The 14,726-nt window shown below is 42.2% G+C and overlaps 3 protein-coding genes across 4 annotated transcripts in view; all 3 read left to right on the forward strand.

Annotated features, from left to right (window-relative positions):
- arfgef3 (ARFGEF family member 3) overlaps nucleotides 1-2,655 on the forward strand; it is a 46,764-nt gene extending 44,109 nt beyond the window's left edge. For both annotated transcript variants that reach the window (XM_056394952.1, XM_056394954.1), the window contains exon 41: nucleotides 1-2,655. This exon is cut by the window's left edge and continues 4,697 nt beyond it. The gene's annotated coding sequence lies outside the window, so the exon portion shown is untranslated.
- A 5,183-nt stretch (nucleotides 2,656-7,838) lies between these two features.
- Nucleotides 7,839-11,515, forward strand: yipf3 (Yip1 domain family, member 3). Its single transcript, XM_056396332.1, has 9 exons — nucleotides 7,839-8,117; nucleotides 8,735-8,944; nucleotides 9,326-9,432; nucleotides 9,518-9,563; nucleotides 9,643-9,735; nucleotides 9,951-10,082; nucleotides 10,248-10,361; nucleotides 10,443-10,566; nucleotides 10,998-11,515. The coding sequence occupies exons 1-9, from the start codon at nucleotides 8,046-8,048 to the stop codon at nucleotides 11,117-11,119; spliced, it is 1,020 nt and encodes a 339-aa protein (XP_056252307.1). The 5' UTR covers nucleotides 7,839-8,045; the 3' UTR covers nucleotides 11,120-11,515.
- Nucleotides 11,516-12,455: 940 nt separating this feature from the next.
- Nucleotides 12,456-14,485, forward strand: dnph1 (2'-deoxynucleoside 5'-phosphate N-hydrolase 1). Its single transcript, XM_056395804.1, has 4 exons — nucleotides 12,456-12,704; nucleotides 13,374-13,445; nucleotides 13,555-13,665; nucleotides 14,277-14,485. Exons 1-4 carry the CDS (start codon nucleotides 12,461-12,463, stop codon nucleotides 14,393-14,395), a joined length of 546 nt encoding a protein of 181 aa, XP_056251779.1. The 5' UTR covers nucleotides 12,456-12,460; the 3' UTR covers nucleotides 14,396-14,485.
- The last annotated feature ends 241 nt before the right edge of the window (nucleotides 14,486-14,726 follow it).

Raw genomic sequence — 14,726 nt, forward strand, 5'->3', positions numbered from 1 at the left:
TCGCTCCTTCTGCACATCTGCTCCCAGGAAGTCTTCATTAACAACTTTTCAGTAAATGACAAACAGCATTAGAACGTCTCGCCTCCCCGTCCCTGCCCTGTCTCTGCCGCCGGGCCCCTCCCTGTGTCCCTGACCCGTCCCCGTTTGTCCTTATTCCCCGCTGTTTAAGAGCGAGCGGCGAGCGGACAGATGTTGTCGGCCATCAGTGTGATCAGCAGCAGCGGCGGAGGGGAGGATTTAGTTGGTGTTAAGTCCATGACGGCGTTTCCATCTAAAAAAAAAAAAAAAAGCAGTTAATGTGTCGCTGACATGCAACGATCCTCCAGCAGTTTGTGTCGATTTCAACTTGAGTCACTCTGATGATTATCCTGCTCAGATATTCTCTCTGTGTCCATGTTTCCAAAGACAAATCTTTTGTCTCCACTTCTGAGTATTACTACTAATGTGCATTTGACACAGTCGCTCCGAGATTAACAGAAGACGAACAAACTTCATCTGCACTCTAAGCAGATTTGATGCACTTGGGTATAACTCAGTCCAAATCCATTGTCGTGCGCTCCGCCGTCACACACAGTTTATGAGAAAGTCTTTTTTAAGCTTTTGATTGCTTTCTGATTTTGTCAGTCTGACGGCTCCTTCCTCAGCCGCTGTGCCGGGAAACTTTAATCGCATTTCTCCCAACAAGTGAAATCATCTACAGTTTAGTGTCTTATTGTGCTGTTGAGGGATTATTGGGAATCTGAACAGATTGAAGAGGCGCTGACCTACTATACTTGCTCTGGCAGATTGATGGTGTATCTCAAAGAAGAGCTTACTTAAAAAAAAAAAAAAGAGTGAGTGACTTGGCTGGTTGAGAGACTGACTGACTGACTGACTGACTGACTGACTGACTGACTGGCCGCTTTGTTGACTCGATAAATGAATTCCTGAGAGTTGAGTTTGAGGCTGAGAGACTGTCTGGAGGGGAAACTAAAGCAGCTTTGACCGTTTCCTGTCGTCTGACACCGACAGAGAAAATATATACATGACCCAGACGTGTGACACAGTTTCTAAAGCGGCAGATCACGCGACGGAGAGCGTCACAGGAACATAAAGAAGCAGAGGAGTGAAAGCTGCTCTCTCTCTCTCTTTTTCAAATGGGCAACCGAATCGTTGGAAATGTTCGTCACAGAAATGTGTTTATTTCTGATTCTTCAGGAACACTTCTCAGATGTCGGTGCACCTGTAAGTTCGGCTTTAACCGTGTTTAGGGGCAAAGAGGTTGATGAAATTCTTGCAGTGCAAAGACGACGAGCGTAAACTGGTGGTTCATGAGCACAGAAGTTGTTGTATAGTGTTTTATCAGAAGATAAAACCCTGAATCATCCTGCACCTCTGATGAAACAGCGGCTCAAAAGGAAGAAATAACTTCTGATGGAGCCAAAGTCTTTCTAAAGAACAAGTTTGATTATTAGAAGAAGGTTCTCGTCCTATAATCAGATTTAAAAAGTCATTTGAAGCTTCATTGTGAAACATTTACTTACTGACATCCAGACAGACGACACAGTCACAATTATGGGATGTCTTTCTTGAAGCATCATTATCTAAATAGCACTGTAGCTAACACGTAGCTCTTCATGAGCGACGCTTCTCCACTCACTGGAGGAGATTTCTGAATCCTGAGAAGACGTCAAATTTACAACAGGAAACGTGCGATACGACCTCTGGGGGGGAGGAATGTAGTTTGACAGATGTGGACAGGCCTAAACAAAAGATGCAGTTGAGTTGCATTGTGGGAAATGCAGGACTGAGTAGTTTTGGAGTTCGACTAAAAGTCAGGATCTCTTTTCTATTTGTCTCTCGATAAGTTCCTCAACTTTATGACAGAGACAAATTAAACCACAGAGTCCTTTTAAACAGAACTCCCTTTAAACCCTGTTTCGATCATAGGACGTTGTGTTTGATGTTTACTTGGAAACCTCTTTAAACCTGAAGTGCACAGACCTCTGTAGTTAGTCGAGAAAACATTTAACTAAATCTGATATTTCCAGATTTCTGAGCTTCATAACTCACAAAGTTAAATTTTGTTTATAGGAACTTTGTCGTTGAATCTGTCCAAAGATCCAAAAACCCGCTGCACTTGAACCTGATTAATATTTAATAAGATTTAGTTCCAAAGACGTTTGTGTTTGTTTCGGCATAAAAGACGTTTTGTTCATTAAATCTCCTGCATGAACATTTTTACTTTTACTCAAGATGGCGCCTGAGTATTTGATGAGGTTCGTGTCCCACTAACAGGGAGCTGGACGGTTTTTGTGAGACTGTTTCTGAAACGTAAACATGTGACAGGTGAATGTGCAGAAAGCTGCGTTCATGATCACAGGTTTTCTGGGCGTTCATCCAGGTTTGCTTCCTTCACTGACCTCGACCGCGCCGCTGCCGGACCGACGTCGGCAGGTCAGCTAATGTTGTGGCTGTGATTTCTAAAAGTGTAATTTTTCTTCTGCTTTTGATATGAAAGAAAAGCTGTGTAATCTTTCCTCCTGATGTTTCTAAGCTGCTCTGCTTGGTTTTCCCTGAGCTCGGTCTTACAGGTGTGTTCACTGCTGTATGTTTCAAAGCCCCTCCCCCTGCAGGCCTCTGTGTGTTGCACAATAAAAGCAGTTTGTCTCTTAAGTTTGTCGTCATGTCGAACTGAAACTTAAAAAGGAGGTCGAGGTCAGAGAATGACCTTCAGAGGAAACGCTGCATTCACAGTCTGCATGGATAAACCAGTATCCAACTGGGTGATATTCATACATCAGAACTTAAAGCTCCTCCAGTGTAAAGGTGTGTGTCCATGTGTAGTGTGATTATAGATCAGCTCTAGCTTCTATATTAATACTGTGAAAGTATCAAAGCCTCAGTCCACAGAGAAATGCACACAGCCTGTATTCAGAAACTGAGCCTTAAAACCAGCCGTCAGGACTTCTGGAACTTTGTGATGTCACAACAAAGCAGTCACCAAGCCCCGCCCACCTGGACCCACCATCCAAACCTTGCAGGATTTGGTTTCTCTGAGTGTTTTTACCTGAAATCTGCTTTATTTTTATTGGATCACTCAGCCAATCATGTGGTTCTTAAAACCACAAATATATAATGGATCAACACTTATACTACTATTTATATACACTAAATAAAACACAGAAGAAGAAGAAAATATGGAGCTTTAATTAAATCCAGCAAATGCAGTGACTTATATGTTCCTTATATATCAGTTACTAATCAATCAAACATATTCACACAAGATGAAGTTGGTTCATACATGACTGTAAATACTGTTTAAAAAAAGTTGATCTTTTTAACTAATGAAACGTGCACACACACACACACACACACACACACACACACACACACTCTCACACACACACACACACACACTGTGACTGTAAATCCTCCCATCAGGACCAGTGACGTGTCTCCTCTCAGCTGGACAAACGGACCGACTGTCTGCTGCCCTCGTTTCTCCTCCTCCTCCTCCTCCTCCTCCTCCTCCTCCTCCTCCTCCTCCCCCTCCCTCAGTTATTATTTCAGGCTGATCACTGCAGCTCTTTCAGTCAGTGCCCCTCTCAGCCGTCAGCAGACTCCTCGTCTCCTCCATCCACCGTATACCTCCTGTGGGCGCTCTCGGCCCCCGCGGCCCCCCCGCCCCCGGCTCCGGCTGGGCATCAGATCGTCCACCATGCGGTCTCTCCTGGAGAGCAGCTGGATGAAGTTTGGACCGGCCGGCCGGGACTCTCTGGACTGGTCGCCCGGCCCCTCGGCTCTGCCCTCCACCGACAGACAGGCACCGGTGAGTTCAGCCACATGTGATGATTATTTTCATTATTAATTAATCTGTTTGTTTTTTTATTCATCTATTAATAATTTAACATTCAAATCCACTAAGAAGAAAGAGACCAATGGAAACACAATCTTCCACCTACATTCACATGGTAAAAATCAGTGCTTTGAAGTTTCTACTTTTTATCAGTATTTAATTACAATCCAAGAGATCCAGATGTTGGAAACTAAACTGAGAAGCTGGTTCATGATCCAGAGAGTAAAACTAATATAAGCATCACCTTTCTTAGATTCCTACTATAAGAAGTTAAAAAAGTTTTAGTTTTTATTTCAGAGGCGTCTGATGTTTTGATGCTTGTGCTCAGAGTTTATTTTAAATTTGATTTTAAATAATTTTAATTTTAGATATTTTACTTAATTTAATTTAGTTCACAACCTGTGCAATATCACTTATCTGATGCTATTTTCTTGTTTTGTTATATTTCATGTCTAACTGTACATATTATATGATCATAGTATTTATCTTAAAGAACTTAATATCGTCTTTTTGCAGTTTTTCTTTTCTTTGTAACGTCACTTTGCTTCTGTAACACTCCGACTTTCCCACTGAGGGATAAAGGAATATCTCATCTTAAAAGTCAACCGCAAGATTTAAGACTATTAACAAATTTATTTTATTTAGTTAAAATCTTTATTCAGCATTTTCTCAAGAGCTTGAATGTTTAAAACAAACGTGTTCAGTGGCTTCGTGCTCGTCCCTTTAACCTTCAGCAGCTTCGATGTTCCAGATTAATTCACATAAAGAGGCCAAACAGATGTTTGAGGCTGACAGCTCCCTCTGCTGGCCAGATGTTTGCTGACAGAATTAACTGTGACTTTAACCATAAAACAGGATTTTTTCTTCTTCTACTGTTTTAGTCACTGAGTCACATTTAGTTCAGTCCAACAACCAGTTCATCACCTGTGAGTTTATTATGAGGAAATAAAGTCAAACATGAACATTTATTCAACCAATGAAATTAATATCAGGAAATGTTAAAATGGGAAATGTTATATTTAATATTAAATATGCTGATGATATAACCGACAGTATTTACACCTGTGGCACGTGAATGATCAATCAGGTGAATCACACTCTGTATGTTCAGTATGTTTGTTGTTGTTGTTGTTGTTGTTGTTGTTGTTGTTGTGTATCAGGGATTGCGCTTGATGTCAGAATGTAAAAATGTTTAATTTTAGCACCAAGTAAAATAAGTAATTCTTTCCTCTTCTTTGTTGGTGTATATTCATACACACTGTGAGCACCGTCACATTTTTATATTTTATATTATATTATTATATTATACACACAAAACCTGTTTTTAAAAAGAAAAGAAAATTAAACTGATTAATGGAAGAAGAAAACTGAGCTGATCTTGTGTCTAATCACAGAAAATGTCGTTCATCTTCTTGTGTCTCTCAGGGCCAGAGCTCGGGCGAGGCCATCCTCAGTGCAGGATCCATCGCCTACATCACCGTAGCAACCGTCTCCGTCCTCCTGCTGTTCCTCAGCATCCTCGGCTTCCTGATCTGGCGCCGCAGGCGGGGCTTTAGCCTCAGCGGCAAGCTGGGATTGGCCAACGTGATCGCCCTGGAGGACCTGCAGGACCCGGAGAGGAACTGCGAGCTGCTGTCCTCCATCCGCCGCAGCAGGGGGCAGAACCAGCTCCCCAGCTCCAGCTCGGAGCAGGACGTGACAGACGGCGTCTTCCTCATGGTCTACCTGCCCTCGCCGTACGAACAGACCCTCACCAGGATCGCCAGAGCAGCCAGCACCAGCAGCTCCAAGGACATGGAGCTGCTGCCGCCAAGTCCAGGACCAGACACCGGCAGCAGGGGTGAAGAAGAAGTGATGAGCGACTAGGCAAACATAGAAGAAGAAATCAGGGACCAAACCAAGGCAGGAGGATGATCACACATCCAGCTCCACCTTCCTACACACCCAGCACTAGATTCTACGTCAAACTAGACGAGTTAGAAGAAGACAGCACCATCGCTCCGCCCTCTCCTGCTGCACCAACAGCTCCCTGAAGATCTTGGGGAGGAAGTGGTTTGGTTGACCGGGGTCTTCCGTCCTCCCACTGGACGAGACGCCCTCACTGATTTGCTCCCAGCTGCTGGACGCTCCAGACTCTGAGACGGAACGACTGTTTAGTTTGTCAGTGACGATGACGGTTTGTTACAGGAACCAAACCTCGCTCGACCTACGTTCAAGCTGTAAACCCCCGTCTGTTCCCTGCTGCCCCTGAACACGGTGCAGAGTCGACGCAGATGTTTTTAGCAGTTGTTTTTACAGTGTATATGATTCCTCTTACAGAACGTGGAACCAGAATTTCTCTTATTTGCCTGTTTTCTTTGTAAAAATGTAAATCAGGACTGAACATTTTTTACTCCTCTGTGTATGTTCTGTTTATCTGTAGCATGTAGTTGTATTTCCCCACAGTTTATAACTTTAAATAAAAACGAGTGTTGACAGTTTTACAGCCCTTCATAGAAACAGGAAAATCTTTTATTTTGTAATACTGATATTTTATTTTTGCTGTGTGATATTTGCAGTATATATTTTTTGTCTCGTTGTCTGACCTCTGGATACACTGGCTGATGAAATAAAGAGGACAGTGTTTTACAGTATTTCACCTGTGTGTCAGTAACATCAAAGGAAAAGTAAGATTTACTCAATAACTTCCTCTTAAATAAAAAACTCAACTTCACTTATAATGTCAAAATAAATAAATAAAAGATGAGGTGATTTTGTAAAAGTTTGTTTTATGTTTTTCACTGTTTGTAAAATAAAAAGACATAAATGCATACTGGATTGTGGCTGCAACTCATTATTATTCAAAAATAAATTCATTAATTATTTTCTGATTAACTGTTTGAACTTTAAAAACCACACACAAACCTCCAAGTGGAAGAACCAGAAGCTGCAGTTCCTCTAACGACCACTAGAGTCTGGCTCCAACAGTGAGTCAGTCCCCAGAGACTCCCATGTTAAACTGTCCAACTTTACAGCAGAAATAAACATGTTTACAGCCTGGTACAAAAAGGTACCAGCCTGGTACCGCTGACTGAGGGAGTGGCCGCTGTGAGTGACAGGTGGAGGTAGATTTGTCTCTATGTTAGAACACATTGACAATCAGTGTAAATGTTTAATCTGCTAGTTTATTCAAAGCGCACAGCCTTTATTTTGAAGGCGAGCGTGCGTCTTCATTCAGTGGAACAATAACACACTCCAAGCTGCTAATAAAGAACGAGCTCATAAAAACGTCATCATATTTCATACACCTGCACTTAGCACAAGCAGGACAATGAAATTAGGCAATAACATGTATATATTCATTATACAACGTGATCAACTGCAGAAGATTCATACTTCATGCACGGACCTTCAGCTGCTGTACTTCTACTATCAGTCCACCAAATGGCGCCATGAAGCTGCAGTGAAGTGAAGAGTCTGTTTGTACCATTGAATTTTTGTTCTAACTGTAATTTATTAGTTATATGTTATTGGCCATTGTTGCTTGTTGTACATATTTATGTAGACAGATAAATAATAATAATAATAATAATAATAATAATGATAGTTTATCAAACAGACAGACAAGAACAACGCGGAGAACACCTGTAAACACTTATTTTATTACTAATTTTGATATAAATAATATAAAATTCGAATTATTATTATCAATAATAACAAAAATAACAATTATTAACAATATAATTATAAATAATAACTATAAAAATATAGTTTAATATTTTTACTGATGTATCATTATTGTATCATAATCGTTGTCAGTATTATTCCCCCTTCATTTATTTATTTATTTATTGTGTTGATAACATTTTGTGTGTGTGTGTGTGTGTGTGTGTGTGTGTGTGTGTTGTGTGTGTGTGTGTGTGTGTGTGTGTGTGTGTGTGTGTGTGTGTGTGTGTGTGTGTCACCGACGACACAAGAATCTCGCGACATTATCGGCTTCCACGTCGCTCAGTTTGCGTGACGTCATGACGTCGTCCTGCGTGCCGTGCGGATGTTCAGTAGCGTCGTAATGTTGTTATGTGGATCTTAGAGACTAAAACATCAGAGTTTTATTGTTTGTGCGGAGATTAAACTTCCGTCAGTCCGTCGAGGGGGCAGTCACACGGTCAGCTGCCCGGGACAGAGACGGTCAACCACCGGATAAACTGCTGCTACTGCTGCGGGGAAAATGTCTGCGGGCTCCGGGAGCAGAAACACGAACACGGAACCGTGGGGGAGCTTCGATGACAACCTTATCCAGGTGAGCTAACAGGCTAACCTGCTAACTAAAACACTGCTAACCGGTTAACTAACAAGCTAGTCTACTAACTAACCACCTAACTAACAGGCTAACTAAAAAGTCTGGAGATAACCAGGTTAACCCAAGTTGTTGTTCAGTGGTGGAGAGTAACTAAGTACATGTACTGCAGTAGTGTACATTTGAGGTACTGGTGCTTTACTGGTGCTGCTCTTCATTGATCCGTCACTTCGCAGATTCTCATCATTGATCAAAAATATAACCAATAAATAATTGATGTTACAACAGACAAATAAATCTGTAATAAGAAGAATATAAAGTTTTCAATATCAGGTCCAACATTAAACTGATTAGTTCAGTGACTATTGATTATTTTCATTAATCTGCCAATCAATTTCTCAGTTGATCGATGAATCAGTTTGTGTGATGAAACTTAACTCAGCAACTGTTGAATTTTTAATTTAAAAACGATTCAAATGATGAATCTATCATTATCTAATTGCTTTTTCATTTTCTGTTAATCCACTTATTGATTCTCACACACACACGACATTCTGTGATTGATAAGATACAAAAACGTCTGAATGAGGATCGATCCCGTGTTTCCTCATGTGTTCCAGGGTGGCGGCTCGGCGGTCATCGACATGGAGAACATGGACGACACGTCGGGCTCCAGCTTCGAGGACATGGGGGAGATGCACCAGAGGATGAAGGAGGAGGAGGAGGTGGCGGCGGAGGCGGCCGCCACCGAGGACGACAATCCAGACGACGGGGAGTTTCTGGGCATGAAGGGGATAAAGGGTCAGCTGGGCCGACAGGTGGCCGACGAGGTGAGCGCCACTGAGGACGGGAGTCAGAGGTCATCCACGCACACACTTGACCATCTAACGAGATAATAATTCTGTGACGATTGGTTATCAATAGAAAATCATCAGTAGCTGCTCTGATGATCATTTCCTGATTCTCCTTTATGTTCATTCAGAAGTAAATATTGACAAACGTTCGATGGTTTCAGCTGCTCCAGGAAACTGAATGTTTTTGGTTAATGTAATAATGTAATGATAAAGTAATCAATAATGGTAATTGTCTGGAGACCCACCCAGACTTTTGTTTTAATGTCACTGGGAGGTCGAGGATCCGATGATGGGACTTCCTGTGGACTTCTCTGTTTGATGAGTTGATGAGTCCTGATCCCTGTGTGATGTGTCCAGGTGTGGCAGGCGGGGAAGCGTCAGGCCTCTAAAGCCTTTAACCTTTATGCCAACATCGACATCCTGAGGCCGTACTTTGACGTGGAGCCGGTTCAGGTCCGCAGCAGGTAGGACTCTCCGCGCTTCCTGTTTCCTGTCTGCCCTTTCCTGTTTCCCGCTCTGTCTGACTGTCGTCTGCTCTGCGTCTCCCAGGCTGATCGAGTCCATGATACCTGTCCGCATGATCAACTTCCCCCAGGTAACCACCCACAAACATGTTTCCACCTGTGATCCAGGATCAGCTTTGTGTCCTCTGACAGTGTGTTCTCCCTCTGTAGAAGATCGCAGGTGAGCTGTACGGTCCTCTGATGCTGGTCTTTACTCTGGTGGCCATCCTGCTGCACGGGATGAAGACTTCAGGAACTGTCATAGTAAGAACACACACACACACACACACACACACACACACACACACACACACACACACACACACACACAGATACACACACGCACAGATACACCTGGAAACCCAAATCCCACCTCCAGAAACACGTGGGGCGATTGGTTCTGTTGGGGCACTGATGATTGTGTGTGTGTGTGTGTGTGTGTGTGTGTGTGTGTGTGTGTGTGTGTGTGTGATATCCAGAGGGAGGGGACTCTGATGGGTACAGCTATAGGAACGTGTTTCGGTTACTGGCTCGGCGTTTCCTCCTTCATCTACTTCCTGGCGTACCTGGTCAACGCTCAGATCACCATGCTGCAAATGCTGTCCCTGCTGGTCAGTACTGGTACTACAACTACACTTGCACATGTACACACTACACACACTACACACACTACACAGTGTCAGTACCATCCAAACTGTAGTAATCATGTAGAGTGCTTTTAACCTTTTTTTTCTCAACCTAATTAATACAATGTACTTCCTGTCTGCCGTCGTCAGGGTTACGGTTTGTTTGGTCACTGCGCCGTCCTCCTCATCACCTACAACATCCACTTCCACTTCCTGTTCTACGTCCTGTGGCTGCTGGTTGGAGGACTGTCCACCCTGCGTATGGTAAGCACTACATTTCCCATCAGCCCCCTGGTTCTCCCACAACTGTGGACTCACCTGATGTCCCGTGTGTCCTCCTCTCAGGTGGCGGCTCTGCTGTCTCGTACGGTCGGACAGACGCCTCGTCTCCTCCTCTGTGGGACTCTGTCTCTGCTGCACATGCTCTTCCTGCTCTACCTGCACTTCGCCTACCACAAGATCGTAGAAGGTGAGACGCACACCTGTGCACCTGACGCCATCATTTACTGAGGTCATGTGACTGAGTGTAAACAGTTCACCTGCTTGCATCAGAGTGTCATTTCTGTGTCTGAGTGAGACCTCCTCATTGTTTCTGTGTCTGAGTGAGACCTCCTCATTGTTTCTGTGTCTGAGTGAGACCTCCTCATTGTTTCTGTGTCTGAGTGAGACCTCCTCATTGTTTCTGTGTCTGAGTGAGACCTCCTCATTGTTTCTGTGTCCGAGTGAGACCTCCTTATTGTTTCTGTGTCTGAGTGAGACCTCCTCATTGTTTCTGTGTCCGAGTGAGACCTCCTCATTGTTTTTGTGTCCGAGTGAGACCTCCTCATTGTTTCTGTGTCTGAGTGAGACCACCTCATTGTTTCTGTGTCTGAGTGAGACCTCCTGTCGTTGTCGTTTCAGGGCTGCTGGACACTCTGGAAGGACCCAACCTGGCTCCCATGCAGCGTGTGGCCAGAGACGTGCCTGAACTGACACTCAACGCCACATTGAGGAACCTGGGGGCCTCACTGAGGGTCCACTGAGGCCCCCACTCTCTCATAGACGCTGTCAGTCATCTTTTAAAAGAAGAAAGTTTCTGTTTCACTATAAAAGTTCATTGGTGGGAAACCTAAAATAACAGAATGATCACAACTCAGAGGTCCGAATGGAATCACATCAGCATGTGACAACTGAGCAGATGAAGACCATGACGGCTCCTGAAAAAGCTAATAAGTGGCCTTTGAGTAGAGATGATTCTGTGTTAATGTCCTCTGAAGATGAAGCTTCATGTTCATGAAGTCAAACATTTTCTCTCTCAGCTCTTGTACATTTTTTATTCATTCTGTAACATTTTGTTTTGGCTTTTGTGTTGTTCTCTTCATGTTCAGATGTATTTATAGTTTCTGTACAGAAACCCCGAGTAAACTTTATGGACTTTGGTTGGATAATCCACACTTTATTTAGTAAAACGACATCATTTAAATTTACAAACAGATTCTTTCTCGACATTTTGGTATTTCATCTATCAGCAGAGTTTCAAGATGAATGGTTGCTGTCCTCAAAACATTATAATGATCAAGATTATTTAATTGTAAGCAGAAAAATCTGAGGTCAAACAGCAGCTTAATTCAGACTTAATGCAGAGTTCACGCTTCATTTGTAAATATAACTCCACCATTAAACTAATTTACAAGACAAAAGTATCATCAGAATATACTTAAAGACCAAAAGTAAAAGTACCCAGTATGCAGAGTCATATATAATGTTGTATTATAAATACTGATGCATTAATGTGTTCATCACTTTAATGGTTTATTTGAATTATTTTATATTCTGCTGGGTAGTTTGTGAATTTCCCCCTGTGGAAGAATAAAGTTTTATCTGTAAAAAAAAAAAAAAAAAACCAACAAGGTTATTTATTTGAAAAAAAAATGTTTTGAATTTACTTAAGTAAAGTAGATGTGTAAATGTAGATTACCTCAGAATTATACTGAAGCACAGGAGTTTAAATTATTTTAATTTTCCACCTCTGTTGCTCTGAAGCAAGAATAACACAGGCTGTGAAAACGATTATTTTGAAAGGTGTAACAGGAAGTTTGTGGGAAATATAGAAACAAATGAATAGATTTTGGATTAATACAGAAACTGCAACATAAATCTTTATTTTGAGACTTCAGCCTAATGAACTTGGGCTTTGCTGCCCTGAGCGCTGTCTATCAGGTAACTCCTCCCCTCAGCTGGTCACCTCCTCCATCCTGGACCAATCAGAGGCGACAGAGTTCAGACTGTTGCTGTTCAGCCAATCACAGCGGAGAAATAACGGCATCTGTTAACAGTGGCGCACCTGACAGACTCCGCTCCGGGTTACAGGAGTATTGGTTTCAATGTCACGTAACCAAGTCACGTCACCACGCAAAGGCTCATTCGCAAACAGCGCGGGAAGCGGCAGCAGGAGGACGCAGGCAGAACCGGTGGAGCAGGTCGTGAAGAGGATGAAGGTTTATTTCTGCGGGAGTATCCGCGGCGGGAGAGATGACGTAGCGCTGTACCGGAGGATCGTGGAGAAGCTGCAGAGCTACGGGACCGTGCTAACCGAGCACGTGAGCAGCACAGAGCTCAGCGACAGAGGTCAGAGGTCACTCTCAGTGCTGTAGTGTCTGCATTGTAATTCATACACTAGAAAATTTAATTCAGTGTGTTATTAACCGAAGTGACGTCATTACGACGTTAACATTAGCCGCAGTGGAGTTGCAGATTTACCATCCCACACACTGTAAGGTGAGATGACGTCATTGTGCATTTTGAGTGAACTGTCCATTCATAAATGAAGATGAACAGTTGTTCTCTCACCTTGCTTTTAAAACCAAGGTGCAGATTGCAAATATTACTGGTCCTACACAGACTAATGCAGGAATCAAGATATTCAACATGAGGAAAACATGGTGTTTCAGTCACACTCATTTATTTTTCTTTGTTCAAAACATTTTCCACTTCAACTTACTGAAACAATTAAACATTGAAAATGAAGGAAACAATCAAAACTTCTGAAAGAGTAAAATGTGAACAATACAAACAAATAAAATAAGTACAATGGAAGGAAATAAATGCAACATATAAATAAAGATGGTGAAACAAAAATAATAAACAAAAGTAATTCATGAAAGAAAACATTTAAGACTAATTACGTTTAACAAACATTCAGAATGACACAACTGATTTAAAACTAAACACTATTGCAGCTTTGTGGTTACTGAGGTATGTGTGATGTCACCGAGCTGCTGTGCTGTGATTGGACAGGTGAGGACGCCTCAGCAGCCGGAGACAAGTTTATTCATGACCGAGATGTGGACTGGCTCCGACAGTCTGACGGTGAGGATAATTGATTATTGATTATTGTGTGTCAGTGTCTGCAGGCAGCTTCTGTTTCACCTGTTGACCTCTAACCTTTCGGTGTTGGTTGTCTGACCTCTGACCTCAGTGGTGGTGGCAGAGGTCACGCAGCCGTCTCTGGGTGTTGGTTATGAACTCGGCCGAGTCGTCGACATGAAGAAAAAAACCTTGTGCATGTTCAGGCCGTTGTCAGGACGTGGTGAGGACACTTCCTGTTTTACACATTTACTAACCTGTTGACCACACCCATACAGCTCTGTGAGCCAATGGGAGGAGAGAACAGAGTCCAGGTGTGTTACGTCTGTTAGTGTTTTTCTTTGTTTTTTTGTTTGTTTGTTTGTTCCGCTCTTGATGATCCACATCATCCTACGATAACGTCTGTTATGATTTGGAACGATGTAAATAAAATTGATTTGACTTCACTTACATTAAAAAGCAAAGGTTACATTGCTAAAGTTAAAATGTTAATATTACAAAACTTAATACATTTAAGGGTATGGTCCAGATCTGCTCTATATGAAAGGTGCCCTAAGATAACTTAAAATGCTAATGCTAGATGTTACAATTCTAGCTTAAAATATTAAAAAGCTAACTTTAGAATGGTAATGTTACAGTACCAAAGTTTAAATGTTAACATTAAAAGTTAAAATTTGAAAATGAAAATGTTAACATGCCAAAGATATACTTTAGTGGCTGAAAAGGAAGTGACACACCTCACACTGCGCTCTCCTCCCAATGCCTCACAAACCTGTGTATACAGGTGAGGTCAGCAGGTGACCCCAACAGCATTAACTTCGTGTCTCTGTGTAGTTCTGTCGGCAATGATTCGGGGAGCTGACGACGGCGACCGGTTCGTGGTGAGAGATTACAGCGAGGACGAGGTGGAGAACGTTCTGGAAGAGTTCTTCAACATGCTAAAGAGAACCTGAAGATGCTGGAGAACATAAAACCTCTGTACATAAAGTCAGACTGAGACTATGTTCATGACTGAACAACTCAATAAAGTTGACTGAGAAAAACTCTTTGTGTTCAATTAAGTCATGAAAGGTTCACAGTATAGTAAGGCACAAATACTCAAAGTATAGTATGGTAAGATATAAAAACGACATACTATAGTAAGGCATAAAAAGGCATAAAAACGACATAGTATAATAAGGCATAAAATGTCGTAATAACATCATATTATAGTAAGTTATAAAAACGACATAGTATAGTAAGGCATTAAAAGTCATAAATACGACAAAGTATATTAAGGCATAA

The sequence above is a fragment of the Seriola aureovittata genome, chromosome 14, assembly GCF_021018895.1.
Source record: "Seriola aureovittata isolate HTS-2021-v1 ecotype China chromosome 14, ASM2101889v1, whole genome shotgun sequence".
Lineage (NCBI taxonomy): Eukaryota > Metazoa > Chordata > Actinopteri > Carangiformes > Carangidae > Seriola > Seriola aureovittata.